The sequence below is a fragment of the Chenopodium quinoa genome, unplaced genomic scaffold, assembly GCF_001683475.1.
Source record: "Chenopodium quinoa cultivar QQ74 unplaced genomic scaffold, ASM168347v1, whole genome shotgun sequence".
NCBI classification, from domain to species: domain Eukaryota; kingdom Viridiplantae; phylum Streptophyta; class Magnoliopsida; order Caryophyllales; family Amaranthaceae; genus Chenopodium; species Chenopodium quinoa.
The window spans coordinates 624,608-643,431 of NW_018745523.1; the positions used below are offsets into that span (position 1 = coordinate 624,608).

At 31.7% G+C, this 18,824-nt stretch overlaps 1 protein-coding gene across 1 annotated transcript; it reads right to left on the bottom strand.

Annotated features, from left to right (window-relative positions):
* Positions 1–1,648: 1,648 nt before the first annotated feature.
* Positions 1,649–8,579, bottom strand: LOC110715688 (glycine dehydrogenase (decarboxylating), mitochondrial-like). The gene is made up of 15 exons (XM_021894294.1): positions 7,153–8,579; positions 6,428–6,673; positions 6,259–6,336; positions 6,052–6,152; positions 5,762–5,957; positions 5,517–5,642; positions 4,950–5,135; positions 4,735–4,848; positions 3,934–4,086; positions 3,070–3,258; positions 2,807–2,884; positions 2,599–2,724; positions 2,406–2,504; positions 1,952–2,069; positions 1,649–1,854 (listed from the first exon to the last, which is right to left on the bottom strand). Exons 1-15 carry the CDS (start codon positions 8,386–8,388, stop codon positions 1,763–1,765), a joined length of 3,138 nt encoding a protein of 1,045 aa, XP_021749986.1. The 5' UTR covers positions 8,389–8,579; the 3' UTR covers positions 1,649–1,762.
* Positions 8,580–18,824: the final 10,245 nt, after the last annotated feature.

Consider the following 18,824-nt stretch of genomic DNA (forward strand, 5'->3'; position numbering starts at 1 on the left):
TTTTTTCCTGAAATCCTAAAAATTATATATCTGTGTATCTATTCTATACTTATATACTGTAGAGTGTGGACACTAGTACACTACAATGTTAAAATTAAAACTGCTACTTGGGCTACTGCATGCATACACGGTTGGGCCTCATGTTAGTTCCTTATTGGAAGATCACATTTATTGGAGGCACTTTTTATTGAACTATGTTGAAATTAGAGGTGTCAATTCGGATTATTGGTTCGGGTCTGATCAGGTCGGGTCGAGTCAGGTCAATTTTTAAAGTTATGTCATGTTAAATTATTATGTTCACGCGAGTTTAATTATGAATAGGATATTTTTTGGGTTAATTTCAGATCGGATTAGGTCAGATGTGATTTTGACACCTCTAGTTAAAATTACACAACTATACTTCAGTAATGGAATTTTCATCTCTTTACTACGTCATTGCAGTTTGTTTTTGAAATTTATTATTAGGTGTGTACATCAAAAATACTACTTCATAGCTTAAAGTATAATTAACCAATATAGAAAAAAAAAAACTGTAATCTAGTTTAATTTGAACTTTTCTAAACTAGTAGAATCATAAAAGATGTTTCTACGGCGGTCGTTTGAAATATGACTACCATATTTTTAATGATAAACAATATAAGCTATCCATTTTTTCACACTATAAATTGGACACAATTAGTATTCTATTATAATACTCCGTAATATCTACAATGCAAATATAATTTTTGAAAATTTTAATCCAACATAAAATAAATATATTTCAAAAAACTATAAAATAAGAAAAAAAAATTACATAAATGAAACTAAAAATTTGATAAATTAAAAAATGTTGATAATAATATTTCATAGCAAAAATAAAGTAATATAATAACTTACTTGGAGAAAAATATGTCAATTATGAACTACATAATCATTAAAATATTATGGTAGCTATATTTCAAACGACCACTATAGAATTTTCATATATACAAGGTTGCATTTTGATCGTAATTTTAATGTATAAAAATAAAAAACATTTAGAATTTGTTGTATTGGTCTTGAATTATACTTGTGAAATATGTAAGTTTCATCATTTTTATTGACACGCAATGAAAAATATAAGTGTATAAATTAAGTTGAAGAGAACAAGTTCTAATTTTGGATACAAAAAGTACTCCGTAGTTGCAGAGTAAACAAGACCACTGTCTAGCTGAGCAAAGGATAGATTAAAGGATGACATACGCCATATCTCACACAACGGAAACCAGGCACAAAACTGCAGGTTTATGGTCTTATTGAGAATTACTACAAAGTACAACCTATTAAGGTTACCATCACTCCCACAGTTTGAGCTTTGAAGTAAAGATCTGAGATATGGCATCATAATAAAAGCTCTAAACTCCTAAAGTACGAACATTTTTGCGCAACTGAATTGTAAAACTTCCTCCATTTTCAATTTCTCATATTCTCACCAATTTCATAATTCCATATGTATACATGGACCCTTGGGAGAAAGCGGTAAAGAGAAAATGTAAGAAGTAGTTACTGAACTAAAAAGAAGAATATAAGAAAGACGTTCCTTTTTTTCTTCATTTTCTTTAAGAAGAGAGGGGGAGAGAGAGAGAGGGAATGTATCCCTACAGATGAAATGAGGATGTGAGAGTGCCTATATGAAGGCTAACCACCTCACATTTCGAATGGGAGAATGTATTGTATATACAACAACACTATGTAAGAATGAAATCTTTGGCAACTAAGCCAGAAGGCTAAGGGGTTTAAGACTTTAAGCAGTAGCGGCCTTCTCTTCTTCATAGTGATTTGCTGGGAGAAGGGTACAGATCAAGTTCCGATCACCATACACATTGTCCACACGCCCTGAAACCAACCACAAGAAAAGTTCCAGTTTACTATTGAGAGTGAGAAAAGGATAGGTACATTTTCAGATACCAGAGATGGGATATTGAAAGCATACCAGTAGTTGGCCAAAACTTGGCAGAGCGCAGCCATTCAGCAGGGTATGCAGCATAATCCCGAGTGTATGGCTTGCTCCACGAGTCTGCCATGAGCATGGAGGGTGGATGTGGTGCTCCCTGCATAAACAGTAGCCAATTCATTATCTCATATAGGCAAGCTTCACTCTTTCACCTGAAATACGCTTACTGAACCTTTTGGAACTCTCTAAACTAGATGGAATTTATCTGAACTAGTTAAACATAATTATTGTAGTGAATTAAACCTAGATAGCCTTACTGCAGCTTATATTCCCTGAAACTTGTTAATCTATTATGTAAGTCAAAGCTGTTAATCTGCCAGTGCTACTACCAGTATGGGCTAAAAAAAAAAAAATTTATATTTGGTTAAGAAACTGAAATAAGTGAACATCAAAATGACCAACATATTGATCAGAAGAAAGAATAATATTTTACCTTGAGGACATTGTTGTGGACATCAGCTTTTCCATTCTCAATCTCAGCAATTTCTTCTCTAATGGAAATTAGTGCATCACAAAACCTGTCTAATTCCGCCTGTTGAAGCAATAACATAAAAACATTAATCACCATACGTGGGAATTTCAGAGGAAAGGGTGATAAGTAGGATCAAAGCAACCGAGACAAGTACCTTGCTTTCACTTTCAGTGGGTTCAATCATGAGTGTGCCTGGAACTGGCCATGACATTGTTGGACCATGGAATCCATAGTCCATTAAACGCTTGGCAACATCCTCAGCCTCTATACCAGCAGTGTTCTGCAATGGAAGTAACATTTAACCATAGAAGCATGGAGTTTAACCAGAGTGATAACTCGAGTAATTACGTCAGAAGAATTACCTTGAAGCCTCTCAAATCAATGATAAATTCGTGAGCACATGTTCCATTGACACCACGGAAAAGGACTGGATAGTGGTTCTGTAGAGATTAATAAAGTTAGCAATATCATAAATTCTTAATTACAGAGTCTAATATTGTTATACAGCTTCCATGCTATCATTTAACAAAAGGATTCAAACAAATTTACATGAATGTCAGATTTAATGGTCATTGCATTGTTAGCTTAGAATTTAAGAAGAACAAAGGACTTCAAGAACACATACCTCCAAACGCTTTGCCATGTAGTTCGCATTCAGGATAGCTTGCTTAGATGCCTCAGTTAGGCCATTTGATCCCATCATAGCAATATATGTGTATGAAATTGGTAGAATTAGAGCAGATCCCCAGGGTGCAGCAGCAATGGTACCTAGCGGCTCTAATTTCTCTGGGGCAGGAATTCCACCAGTGCCAACCTTCAACAAAACAAATATCATAAGTTTTGCTGCATAGTTTGAATACCAAAATTTGGGACCATTAAAACATGAACATATCTCAAATCTGCAACTTTATAATGGACAGCATCTATTACGTCAGCTATGGTGGAGATAAGGGACTCAAATGAAGAGGAAATTTTAGGTGATGTATTAACGTTCAAAATTTCTGTTCAGCATATATGGCCTGCCATATAGCATAAGTGTCTTTGGGAATCACGCGTCTTAAGCTAAGAAACTTGGATTTGATTTTTTAAGATGTAAGACTCACTCACTGTAATCAAATTAAATGAACTTGCTGATTTATGGGCTAAAAATGGTGCAAAGTCAGATGAGATGGTGGACATTGGACAATGGGTCTTGAGGTGCTATCAGAGTTCTAAATAGCTGATCCTTTGATTAATCGATTCTATGGGAGAATTAGCTAATGGCTTACTGCATGCACTGATGTTTTTTTTTTTTTTTTTTTTTATTTATTTATTTTTAATCCTTTTTCGGGTCAAACATAGCCATGACAATATAGAATCATTAGGTAAAAAAAAAAAAATTCTCATGGTAACATTTGCCGTTCATACAACTGAAATGTATACTTATGCAAAAGGTGAGGTTAAATATAAGCACCATTGTCATGCATTAGGTTCAGATGAGAGCTCATACCACAGGGTGCGATGGCAAAAATGGTGCCAAGTGTTTCTTTACACCAATGGGGCCCATACCAGGACCACCTCCACCATGTGGAATGCAGAATGTTTTGTGTAGGTTGAGATGACAAACATCTGCTCCAATGAATCCTGGGCTTGTGAGACCAACCTAGGAAAATGATACATGTCATCAGCTATCGAGTCTTATACTGATATGTTTGCAAACATAATTCCAGAAAGAAAGCAGAACATACAAAAAAAATCATCAAAGAAAGCAAACTAAAAAAAATTACTATAACAGCCAATGCCTGTGAGTGAACAACCATAACTAACTGATTACCATTGTACCTGCATAATTAAAATCATTCTCTCTTCCTATCGGTTACATTTTGTATAAGCAAATGACAAAGTGAGGTAGTAGAGAAAAGGAAAAAACTAATGAGAGCTTAAAATTTTTGGCACAAGTGTTCCATTTTACACTAAGGCCTTGTTTTTTCATCTTATTGTTACTGATTCGCAAATAATTTTGTAATAGTAACTTATTGATTTTTACTCATTTAAACTTATTTTCACTGAAACCCTGTTATTTACTTTTTATAAAACACACCCATGTTATATCTGTTAAAGTCTCTGAGACTGTGACAATGCTAGCAGAAAAACACGTAAAATTATCGAAGTGTAAGATACAGAAGACAAGCTTTGGTTATTAATAATAATCCCAAGTGGCATCAAATCCCTGATTGAGGTCAGCAAATAATATTATCAGTAACAATCAACTTAGCAACTAGACCTAAGAAGTCAAAGGCAATCAATTAACCTGTGCATTCATGTTGGCACCATCCATGTATACTTGACCTCCATTGTCGTGAATTATCTTGCAGATCTCATCAATTCCTTCTTCATAGACACCATGAGTTGAAGGATATGTAACCTGCATGACAGAAGAAAATTCAACCACCAAAAGGCATATCATATATACTCAGAATATACTGTAATGGGAGCATTAGTGATATAGGCCACAGTGGATCATACCATAAGGGCAGACAAATTGTCCTTGTGTTTTTCAGCAGCCTTTCTCACTTCGTCAATGTTGATATTTCCCTTAGCATCAGTTCCAACAGAGACAATTTTCATACCACACATAGCTGCACTTGCAGGATTTGTTCCATGAGCAGAGACAGGTATGATGCACACATTACGATGATGATCTCCCCTTGACTAAAATAAAAAAACAAAATTTTGCATATCAACTTCACAAGACTTAAGAGGGTGTTGTAAAAGCAAGTTATGGATGATAATTTGGAAAAAAAGGAAAAAGGAATTTAAATTTAAGTTCCCAGACTACATGACAACAAAACAACATGTTTCAGCTAACTAAACAAATTTAATATGCCTAAGATATGCTTTAGTGGAAAAGTCGAAATGGCAAGCTCTACCCACTTGCAAAAACCCTCAAAGAGTAAAGGTGACATATGTTTACAGGGCAGTCCTCCAAAACCAACAGCCTTGCATGGTCATATCCCCTATTCTATCCATTCGAGTAAGTTATCTTAATATTACAAGTGAAATACCAAATGAGCTAGTCTAGAATAATCATACCATATGGTAAGCTCGGATAACCATCAACCCTGCATACTCTCCAGCCGCACCAGCATTAGGTTGCAGAGAGAAAGAGTCGAATCCAGTGATGGTACACAGTAAATCACCCAAATTTTGGAACATTTCCTAAATAGTAAAGAGCACATAGACCCAAAATAAAGTGTAAGGCACATTTTTAAGATCCAGAAAATTAAGGTATTAAAGACCAAATAATAAATAATAGCAACACATGCTATTTCTTGTACCTGATATCCTTGAGCCTGTTCTGCTGGGGCAAATGGATGCATACTTGCGAATTCGGGCCATGTAACTGGCATCATTTCAGTTGTGGCATTCAACTTCATTGTACAAGATCCCAGTGGAATCATACTGTGGCATAGTGACAGATCCTTTGACTGTAATTTATAAAGGTATCTCAGCAGCTCATGCTCTGTGTGGTATCTAATAAAAATAATTGCATTCAGAACCAAAAAAAATGAATACAACATCAAACACATAACTATTTCATAGTGAATTCACTGAAGAGATTCCATACGAGTTAAAGATTGGGTGAGTCAAATATGGGCTCTCCCGCACAAGGTTAGCAGGGATGGCATTCTCCACTTCTGGAGCAATAGATGCAGCAGTAAATGGCACCTGACATATGACAAGATTGTGATGACAAATAAATTCAGCACACATTCAAGTATTGTGTGTTATCGTTAATTTCATTAATTAATCAGTGTAAATTAGAGAAACTCACAGCCTTGCCACCAGCAAAAACTTTGAAAAGCTTATCAACATCTTCCAAAGTAGTTGTTTCATCAAAAGCAGCAGTGACCTGAGAGTCAAAAGGCAACAATCTCAAGATAAGAAGGAACATGATTCATATACAATACTGTGGTGTAGTTTTTACAAGAAATCAAACTCACTGTGTTGTTGTCCACAACACGCAAATTCATATTATGCTTGCAAGCTTCATCAGCAAGTGCTTTGGCATCAGCACACTTGATCTTCACGGTGTCAAAGAAAGGCAGCCCCTGAACTTCTACTGTCCCAAGTTTTTTCAACCCAGCTGCTAATGTACCAGCAAGACCATGCACCCTTTGGGCAATGGTTTTAAGACCTTCAGGTCCATGATAGACACAATACATCGCAGCCATGTTGGCCAGCAAAGCCTTCATAATAGGACATAAAGCTCATTTAACCACAGCAAAACCAAAAAAATCAACAGAAATATTACATAAACATGTATTGTGATTGTGAAGACACTAAAACAAAAACACCCGAAATATAAGAAAGAAACACAGCACAGCTCAATTGTTGCAAAACAAATCTTCTTGCTTCCCCTAGAATACCCTGTCTCAAAACAGGAACATAAGGGGAGCAGGCCCTTATTTTCATCCTCAAACTATCAACATAAGTATAGTCATGCAAGCAAGAGAAAATATAACACAAGCAAATTATAATAGCACAACACAAGAAGACCTACTGTGATTTAAGATGAATTTCACAGATAAATAACCTGTCAAAACACACACAAATAAACACAAGAAAATAAAAAAGATAAACAATCAAATAAATAAACTGCTTCACAATTCAGGACAGACAAAATAATTTATCCAACTTCACAAATTATGTAAGAGAAGCTCTATACCTGAGCAGTACAGATGTTGCTAGTAGCCTTGTCTCTCCTTATGTGTTGCTCCCTTGTCTGCATTGCCATACGAAGAGCAGACTTGCCAGACGCATCAACACTAACACCAATAACTCTTCCTGGCATCAACCTCTTGTACTCTTGAGAGGTGGCCAAGAAAGCAGCATGAGGACCTCCATAACCCATAGGCACACCAAATCTCTGAGCTGACCCAACAACAATATCAGCTCCCAATTCACCCGGTGGCTTCAACACTGTCAAAGCCAAAAGATCAGTAGCCATAACAACCTTAACCCCACTAGCATGCGCCTTCTTAATAAACTCTCCATAGTCCAAAACCTCCCCCTCAGTACCAGGATACTGAACAAGCACACCACAAACATCCCCCGATGAGTAATCAATATCCTTAAGATCCGCTGTCACGACCTTAAGATCGAAACCATCAGCCCGAGTCTTACAAATATCAATAGTCTGTGGATGACAGTTATTAGCAATGACAAATGTTTTCCTCTTCCCTTTCAAAATATTGTTACACATAGCCATCGCCTCGGCTGCAGCCGTACCCTCATCAAGCAATGAGGCATTCGACATAGGCAAGCCAGTAAGATCGGTAATCATAGTTTGATAATTCAACAATGACTCTAATCGACCCTGAGAAATCTCAGCTTGATAAGGTGTATACTGAGTATACCAAGCAGGATTCTCCATTATATTCCTCAAAATCACAGGTGGTACAAATGTATCATAATACCCCATCCCAATAAATGACTTAAAAATCTTATTCTTTGATGCCAAATCCTTCATATGATCAATCATTTGAGACTCAGTTAAACCCTCATCAAATTTTGAAAACTTCATAGATTGGATTCTTATTGATTTAGGCACAGTTGCATCAATTAAAGCATCAGTATTATCAAACCCACAAAATTTAGCCATTTTAATTTCTTCATCTGGGGTTATTGAATTATGTCTCCTAGCAAAAGTATCACTGGGTTTCAATGCTTCTACAGAAATAGATCGAGTTTGAGGTAATCTTCCAAACCCCACATTTCCCAATTCACTGTTCTTCGAGAAGAATCTAGAAGAAGATGAAGGTGGAGGAGGTGGGGCCATTGTTGAAACATACCTTGCAGAAGAGATTGAATCAACCACCTTGCTATGGTGGTTGTTGGGGCGGTGGTGGTGGTGCAACCGCCGCAAAAGTGCTCTGCCAGCCACCTTTCTTGCGCGCTCCATTGATTTTTGGGTAAAGATTTGATCTTTTTGCAAAAATAGAGAGATTTAAAAAGATGGGTGATATTTTTTTGCCCAAATGAGAAATGGGCAGTGTGTGTTGCAGAAAGTTCAGAAATATATGGATTCCATTAGAGTAGGAGGAGAGAGTGGGCTAAAAGGCTACTAGTGGGTTGGTGGATACTATATTGGATGCTTTGTTTGTTTATTTATATTTGAAACACAAAAATTATTTCATTTATTATTGTGTGATGCCACTTATTTGGAAATTAATGTGGGCCAAAAAGTCCCCAAAAAGATAAATAAAATTGAGAAATTACAAAAATTGAAAAGTAAATGTTTTTTTATTAGAAAAGAAATCAGCTCAACAACTCAAATCAGTTGATTACTTGATTATAATTATCCCGCTACTTAAATATTGTACGGAATAATAATTCTTTTTAAAAAGTTTCAAAAATATTGTACCATTTCAGATTTAAAAAAAAAAAAATCTCAAATGTGGAGTATTAAAGGTTTTCTTATTGACATTTCTTAAATTCCTTATTTACTCAAGTTTTGAGGCAAATTCACATAATTTTTTAGACTCTATCAAGCTTTACCTACTTTCTTTATTGCCAAAGTAGATAAACTACTATATACTCCCTCTGTCCTTTATTTTTTGCCTCGATTTTTTGGTCGTCCCTTTATTTTTGCTCCATTCTATCTTTGGACATGCGAGACCACACTTTTACTCTCACAATCACCCTTTTAACCCCACTACTTTTCTCTCTTATCATTTTTTTCCAACCAATAATTAATATAGTAACATTTTTTTATAGGGAAAATAATGAAGGAAAAATGGAAATAAATAATCCCACCTTTGCGTGGTCTGACAATAACAATCTCACCTTTTGATTTATCACGAGACAATCCCACCTTTGCATGTCATCTTCTTTTAATAGACCCTAACTTGTTAATGACCGATTTGTGTAGGTTATATGCCACGTGTCAATATGTAATAGGTTTATTTTATTTTTTAATAAAAAAAAGCACAAAAAAAAATAAAAACCAGCCACCAACCCCCACCTAGCCCCTACCCCAGCCACCACCAAAAACCGACCGGTCGCCCTCCTTAACCTCCGAAAATGGTCAGCCAGAACCAAGGATGTGTTTTTAGGGTGTTTAGGGGGGTTTTCGGGGCTAGGGTGGGGATATTCGGGGTGGTTAGGGAGGTTGGGTGGGATTTTTCGAGGCTGGTTAGGGAGGTTGGGATGGAGTTGTCGGTGGTTTTCAGCAGCTGGGTGGAGTTTTAGCGGGTTTACGGCAGCTGTGGTGGGGTTTTTAGGGCGGTGGCTTTGGCCTGTGGTGGTTTCGGGGGTGGGATGTGGGTCAAGGGGTGATTTGGGGGTGGGTTATGGTCGGCAGGGTGGTTTTTGGTATTAAGAGGTTCCGACCGGCCGTTTTCAGGGGTTTACGGTGGCGGTCGGCCGGTTTTAGGTGGGGCTAGGGTAACGGTTGGGGTTTCATGGTGGCTGGTGGGTTTTTTTTCTTATTTTTTTTAAATTTTTTTTACTTGTTTTTGTTTTTGTTTTAAACTTTTTTTTATTTTGACCAATTATTGAGTGACACGTGGCTTTAAAAAAAAACACCATTTCAACCTATTTAACATGTTGTAGGCAAAAAGGTTTGATAAAAGAAGATAACATACAAAAGTGGGATTGTTATAGTCAGACCACACAAAGGTGAGATTATTTATTTCCATTTTTCCAATAATGAATGGCAGAGGGAGTATATATACTTTACATCAAACAACATTAAAATCTTCTCTTGATTTTTGCTTGCATAACAATAAAAATGCTTAGAGTTTGTAAATTTAAGTCAATAATTATAAATATTAATAGTATAAATTATGCATTAACAAGGATTAAAACTATTTAATTCTAAAGACCCGGGAAAAAACGTTGTACATGAATAATAAATAGTTCTGTTGAAAATAAAAACTCGTAGTGTTAAAGTGGGAGATGGTTGGTGATGATGGGACTAGAAGAGAGAGAAAGTAAGTTAGATTCACCTAAGCCAGAAAAGGACACTGATTGCCAACGTCAACGTGCATAGCACAGAATTTTTCAATTATTTTAATCACAAAATAATTCTTATTTAATTAATGAGATTTTGTCAGAAACTTTGGGAAACTGTGACTAGACAAAAAAAGAGGCAAAACCCACTATCACAATGGGATTGAGTGATTGGAGAGGATTCTTCAACAAAAGATTGAATTTCAATGGATCATATTTCACTTTATTTGCTAAGAAGAGGATAACCATATAATAATATTTTTTTTTTTTAAATATCACAAATACTTCCTCCATCCGTAAATAATCCTCTTGTATATGTTCTTAGGCTGTCGAAAAAATAATCTAATTATTTAAAATACAAATACTGTTACTCAACCAAAGTAAAATAAATTCTTTTGTTAACTTAATGGAAAATGCTATACATTGTCCTTAGGGTTATATATAAGTATTAAATACAAGTCGTATAAAGTTAAAAATCATACAAATATAAACACTAATTACACTGATTTACGCGTGTTTTTATCATAAATTTCTAATTTTATGTAATTTTCAAGAGTATATTTAATGCTTATATATAGTCCTTAGGGAGTTAGGGCTACATATATCATTACCCTAACTTAATTTATCCATACTTTCACCTTACTATACTAAAATCCTTAATATGCGTGTTAAAATCCAACAAGAAGATTTTTTATGGATGGAGGAAGGGATACATGATTTTAAAAGACAAATGATATTTAAAAAAGTTTCTTTGGCTGTGGAATTATGTGTTGGCAGATTTTGTTACACATTTGGCTTATCACAATTTTGTGCCTCACAAAAATCACCACCAATGAATATACTTCAGATTTCCTAAAGTGTTAATGAAAAAAAAATCAAGATTTCTTTTAACGGTTTAAAAAGGTGAGACAACTAAGTAAGGATGGCATTGTTACACTTGTGTACTTGTGCACTATTCGTGGCATAAATCTGTTTATATTACGGTATTAGTTTAATTTTAGTGGCAATGTTTCAACTTTTATCTTTTAATGCAGTCACCCGCATCATGTACGTAGTATTTGATGATTTATGTGTACTTGTGTATATATCAAAGTATCAATATTCTAAGGTAATATAGAACCAATTTTGGGTAACTTTTAACTTGCTTTGTAGGTAATTATAAATCAATATGATTTTAGTGTAGTTAGATCGTTGGATATGTTTATAAAAGTAGCATACTTGCCTTCACCCTTTTTTTAAAAAAAATATGTTGATGAGGTTGCCTTCACACATTGCATGTTATTATTATTATTATTATTATTATTATTATTATTATTATTATTATTATTATTATTATTATTATTATTATTATTATTTACTTCTTTCAGAGAGCAAATTCATCAATAATAAATAATTCATCAAAGAGTGTGGGGTGTGTTGTGAACATAATACTCCCTCCATCCCATAATACTTGGAACATTGGGGTGGACACGTAGTTTAAGAAACTACAAGTGGGTTCATTTAAAACATTTGTTTATTATATAAGGATTCTCATTTGTATTTTTATATTGTAAGAAAACAAAAGGTGGTGTATGTGGGGGTAGTGAGGAGAGAGAAAATGTAGGATTTAATTAGGGTTTGAGGTTTGTGGTCCCAAAGAGTGTATATCAAAATATTTTTTTATTAGTGGTCTCATTCCATATTTAATAACGTGTCAAGTATTTTGGAATGGAAGAAAATGATAATTGTGTCAAGTATTATGGACGGAGAAAGTAATAAAAATTAATAGTAATAAATTTAATAATTATAAACATGTGCTTATAATTAGAGTTAGCAAGGATATGAAAAAGAAAGGAAATGAGAGACGAATAGATTTTTATTCTAATTTTTTTTCTTTCTATCACCCATTCACCATTAATTTACAATCTCCTACTTTTTTTTAAAAAAATAAATAATCGCACATGACAAATCCAACCAACTATATCAATCCTTACCAAAATCAATTGATATTAGGTGGAGTACCGGAATGTTAGCTAAATTTCCCTTTTATTCACACAACTATCCTCTTCACATCGAGAAATTTAAGATCAGTGAGGGTTGCTTATTACAAAGTCGATTGAGTGCCTGTTAATTAGTTTGTTATTTCCAACGTACAAGTATTCTTCACTTTGTTTTAATTTAAAGAATAGATTTTTGGAGAATGGTTACGATTATTTCATGTAGGGAATATTTAATCTCATTATTGAAGATGAAAATTCACTTCTTTTTTTTCTTATTTTTGTGGAAGACATGAAATCCCAAAATTTTGGGTGTATGTCCTACAAATTGTTTTGCTGGATTTTGTAGTTTAGTTATGCATACCTTCAAAATTAATATCTAAGTGTAAGAAGAATTTGATTCTTTCATATATTTATGGTAGATTTTTATGTTGTGAATGGACAATAGTAAATGTGACCATGCATGCATTACGTACAAAGATATGTTAGAGCCAACGTTAGTTACTTTGATGTTTCAGTTTACAATGAGATTTTCATGAGAATCGAAAATCACTCCACCATTGAAAAAGAAAGGTTTGTTGAATAATAAATGTTTACTCGTATAATTATTATAAAAAAACAAAAAAAAAAAAAAAGGAGTTTTATCTCCATTCTTTTTTGTATGTTCCTAATGCATGGGGAGCTATAATACAATCTTGTGTTGCAAAAAAAATTATCATAATTGTCTGATGATAAGGTTACTTATGAATTTAATTAGTTCTATGGTGTGTCAAGAATTCCAAATAATTGTAACGGAAAATAAAAATGAAGATATATTACGGAGTAATTAAAAATGAAGATATATATATATATATATATATATATATATATATATATATATATATATATATATATATATATATATATATGTGGATTGCAACAAATACAACTAGGACAATGAAAAAAAAAAAAAAAGATATTGATCGCAACGGATAATTATCGATTTTTGTAAGGAATTGGTTTGAATCCCGGCACCTTCTTGGATGGTCCTTCTAAATTCTAATACCATTCCCAAGATAAATTAGGAGAGCTGAGGATAGAGTAGGATATTAGGAAAGTGAGAATTAACTTGATTTAGCCAAGTTTGATAAGGTAGTTGCCCATAGATTAGTGGAGGAACTCGTAATTAAGATACCCTTTAGATTTAGACCATCTAAAGGGTAATTTCCCCTCTAAAGGCTCTAATTAATCCCTTGTAAGGGTGCGTTCTATTCACCTGATTTTACTTATCTGAACTTATCTGATTTTATCTGAACTTATCAACCCTGAAATAAGTGGAAATAAGGTGAACAGAATAGGGCCTAAATAACTCCATACGATACAAATAAATTAGATACGTTTTTGTTTTCTTATGGTAAGAAGGACCCTGAATATACCTCAACCCTCACAGTTTTCCTGCCTAAGTATTCGACCTATAAGATGAATTTCTCACCAACTACACCAAACAAGACTTGGTAAAATAAAGGAACTAGACACCGGTTTAGGGGCAAATGTACTAAAATAATGATTGAGTGTGGCAATTGTACAAACAAATTTGATCACAAATCCTTATTAATGTATATGAAGTATTAAATAATAGTCAAACAATGTCTAGCTACTTGTTTGTAAAGAAAGTGTCATATTGATACTCATAATAATCTTAGATTATCCCTAAAAACTTCTTTTTACTCATTTCTTACATAGATAGTATGGAGTGTGATTTATATTGCAGAGTACATATTATCGAGATTAGTGGTATTTGAGTTGTGATTAAATTATATAAAAATAATGCATGCTTGAGTAACTTAGGCACAGATACCCAAAAAATTTATGCTCTTTCCGTCCCAAAGTATATGTTTGAAAATGTTTTTCATGTTTTTTTTTCCTTATCAAACATTATGAAATATGTAACTAAAATTCCCTCACTTTTTTTTTTTTTTTTTACTAAACTTCCAAGAATACCCTCATTTTACTTTTCTTCTCATCATTTGTACCCCCACTCATTTTTTGTACTTGTTTTGACTTTTATGCATTACACATTTACACGCACTTCCCCCTTAATTCCCATAAAATATTACAAATAGGAACTGTATTTTTGGACACAATTCAAGGACTACATTTTTCAAATTGTTTGATGCCATGGGCCCAAACAAAACTTCTTCACAAAATTACATATTGTGAGTTTTGACCATACATTTTCAAATTGCTTCACTTATATACAAGCTATCAAGTCAAGTTAGCCACCATTTTGGTTTGAGTGCTAGTTTGGGCCCTAAACTATTTAAAGGTCACTAAAAAAAACGCAAATGATATCTCTTATATTTGGGCCCCATATTCGTAATATTTTCTACGGGCCTTTGTTCGTAGTTAAACAAACAAGAATCATGAGATATTGGAAATTAATCATCAAGCAAGTTCATATATAATTTCATCCTAAGCTTAGTGCATCCCTTAATTGTGAGTTGTGTATCCCTTAATTGATCTTATAGACCCTTACTTGGACTTGTAAGAGCATATTATTTCTCATCAAAACTTAACACTACCTCCGTTACATATTAGTTCAACTTTGGGGTATTATTTGAGAGACATAAAATATTCCAAAGTTGCAATTAATATGTAATGAAGATAGTTTATCATTCTCTTAATAATTGCAAGTTGAAGTACAAATAAAACTATATAGTGATATGTTGGGAGAAAACTATGAGAAAAAACGTATAAATCTAATATTATATAAATAAAGTAGACATTTATGGAGAGCATTCGGAGCGCCACTTAAGAAATATACTTATTTCGACCAATAAGAAGAAAGATTTGTATTTTATTTTTGAATTAAAAAATTATGTCGCAACCTAGATAAAAGTAACAAATTAGATTAAAATTTTAATGCCACGTAGATTATAATCCACGATTTAAATTATTTTAATGAAAAAAAGTAAAAATATAGGAAAAGATAAATTTATTAATTTAATACTACGAGTATAAGAAATCCAAAAAAAAATATACTAAGAAATATTTAAATGATAAACACTTATAATAAAGTTTGATCTCATTATAAGATAAATTTTGATAGTATTTATGATAAGAAATACAAATTGTTCGTTAATTATAATTAAATTAAAATTTGTGATACCTACCATTATAAATTGACACATCATACGACACAAACAAAATTTCGTATCAATAAAAAACCCCATCAAGCGAATTTTGTGTTAGTAATTTTGTGTAAGTTTTTGGTCATCAATGGCCGGGTAATTTTTAGCTTAATTTTTAAAATTCTATGTTTAAATTAGTATTTCTAATTATTACTTACATTGTATTAATTTGAGATACTCAACGATTATATGTTTATGTTTTATTTACTAAATGTTTTTTTAAATGCAGATTTAACACATCATACGACACAAATAAAATTTCGTATCAATACAAAACCCCATCAAGTGAATTTTGTGTTAGTAATTTTGTGTTAGTATTAGGTCATCAAAGTCCGGGTAATTTTTAAAATCTTATGTTTAATTTGTAATTATTAGTTACATCCTATTTATTTAGGATACTTAACGATTATTTGTTTATGTAATGGCATACGATTAGATGTTGTATACTTAATATGTGGATGGCTTTGGTTATTTTGGAGGTGATGAAAAATTTCCAATGCATAGATTTGATTTTATATTGCAACAATTTTTCATTTATTGGTAAATATATTGATTTATTTTATATAAATGTAAGGATTTAATTTATATCAATTTCAGTTAGGCTAACATTTCACGGTTCAATTTTTTCATTGATGTAGTAGGTTGGTTGTGGATGAGGTTGATGATTCTATCGAAATAAGAGATATGGTAAAACAATGAATAATGATTTAGGATTTAAATTATTAAAAATTTATCATTTCACATTAAATTAAGATTTTATATAACGAAAAAAATATCATATTTACAATTTATTAATATTTAATAAATTCATTATAAATTATAGTAAAAAAAATATATTACACTTTTGTGATTTTATCTGAATTTATTAAATATAAATCAAATAATTAAAAATCTTAGATGAAAAAACCGTGCATCGCACGGGCTTCCATCTAGTATGATATTTTTATTTAAAACCCCATCATATACTAAACACAAATAAAATTTCGAATCAATACAAAACTCCATCAAGCAAATTTTGTGTTCGGGTAATTTTTAAAATCTTATGTTTAAATTTATATTTGTAATTATTAGTTACATTGTATTTATTTAGAATACTTAACGATTATTTGTTTATGTAATGGCATACGATTAGATGTTGTATACTTAATATATGAATGGCTTTGGTTATTTTTGGAGATGATGTAAAAATTCCAATGCACAGATTTGATTTTATATCGCAATAATTTTTCATTTATTGGTAAATATATTGATTTATATTATATAAATGTAAAGATTAATTTATATCAATTTCAGTTTGGCTAACATTTCAAGGTTCAATATATCCATTGATGTAGTAGGTTGGTTGTGGACGAGGTTGGTGATTCTACCGAAATAAAAGATATGGTAAAACAATGAATAATGATTTAGAATTTAAATTATTAAAAATTTATCATTTCACATTAAATATTTTATATAACGGAAAAAAAAATATCATATTTACAATTTATATATATTTAATAAATTCATTATAAATTATAGTAAAAAAAATAAATATTAAACTTTTGTAATTTTGTCTGAAATTATTAAATACAATAAATCAAATAATTAAAAATCTTAGATGAAAAAACCGTGCAAAGTAGGCATTTTTGGAGAGCATTCGGAGCGCCACGTAAGAAATATACTTATTTCGACTAATAAGAAGAAAGATTTGTATTTTATTTTTGAATTAAAAAATTATGTCGCCACCTAGATAAAAGTAACGAATTAGATTTAATACATTTAAAATTTTAATGCAACGTAGATTATAATCCACGATTTAAATTATTTTAATGAAAAAAATAAAGTAAAAATATAGAAAAAGATAAATTTATTAATTCAATACTACGAGTATAAGAAATCCAAAAAAAAATATACTAAGAAATATTTAAATGATAAACGCTTATAATAAAGTTTGATACCTATCATTATAAGATAAATTTTGATAGTATGATAAGAAATACAAATTGTTCGTTAATTATAACTAAATTAAATTTTGTGATACCTACCATTATAAATTGACACATCATACGACACAAACAAAATTTCGTATCATTAAAAAACCCCATCAAGCGAATTTTGTGTTAGTAATTTTGTGTTAATTATATTTTTGGTCATCAATGGCCGGGTAATTTTTAGCTTAATTTTTAAAATCCTATGTTTAAATTAGTATTTCTAATTATTACTTACATTGCATTAATTTGGGATACTCAACGTTTATATGTTTATGTTTTATTTACTAAATGTTTTTTTACATACAGATCTAACACATCATACGACACAAATAAAATTTCGTATCAATACAAAACCCCATCAAGCGAATTTTGTGTTAGTTTTAGGATATCAATGTCCGGGTAATTTTTAAAATCTTATGTTTAAATTTATATTTGTAATTATTAGTTACATTGTATTTATTTAGTTAACTTAACGATTATTTGTTTATATAATGGCATACAATTAGATGTTGTATACTTAATATATGGATGACTTTGGTTATTTTTGGAGATGATGAAAAAATTCCAATGCATAGATTTGATTTTATATTGCAATAATTTTTCATTTATTGGTAAATATATTGATTTATTTTATATAAATGTAAAGATTTAATTTATATCAATTTTAGTTTGGCTAACATTTCACGGTTCAATTTATCCATTGATGCACTAGGTTGGTTGTGGACGAGGTTGGTGATTCTATCGAAATAAAAAATATGGTAAAACAATGATTAATGATTTAGGATTTAAATTATTAAAAATTTATCATTTCACATTAAAGATTTTAAATAACGAAAAAATATTATATTTACAATTTATTTATATTTAATAAATTCATTATAAATTATAGTAAAAAAAAATAATAAACTTTTATAATTTTGTCTGAAATTATTAAATACAATAAATCAAATAATTAAAAATCTTAGATGAAAAAACCGTGCATCGCACGGGGTTCTATCTAGTAATTAAAAATCTTAGATAAAAGACCGTGCATCGCACGGGCTTCCATCTAGTATGAAATAATCGTGGAAATCAAGTCATTCCTATGCTTCTGTGAAAAATGCAAGACGAAAATTAATGTATGAGTGAAAGTGAGATACAATAATAATATAATTGAGGAAATTTTTTTGGAAAAATGGTAATGTCTAGCTCTAGCTTTCGGATCTTCTAAAAATGTAATAGTTTAGCATCAATATAGGTTATTTTGGGAAAAAAAATGAGTGCAAGGCC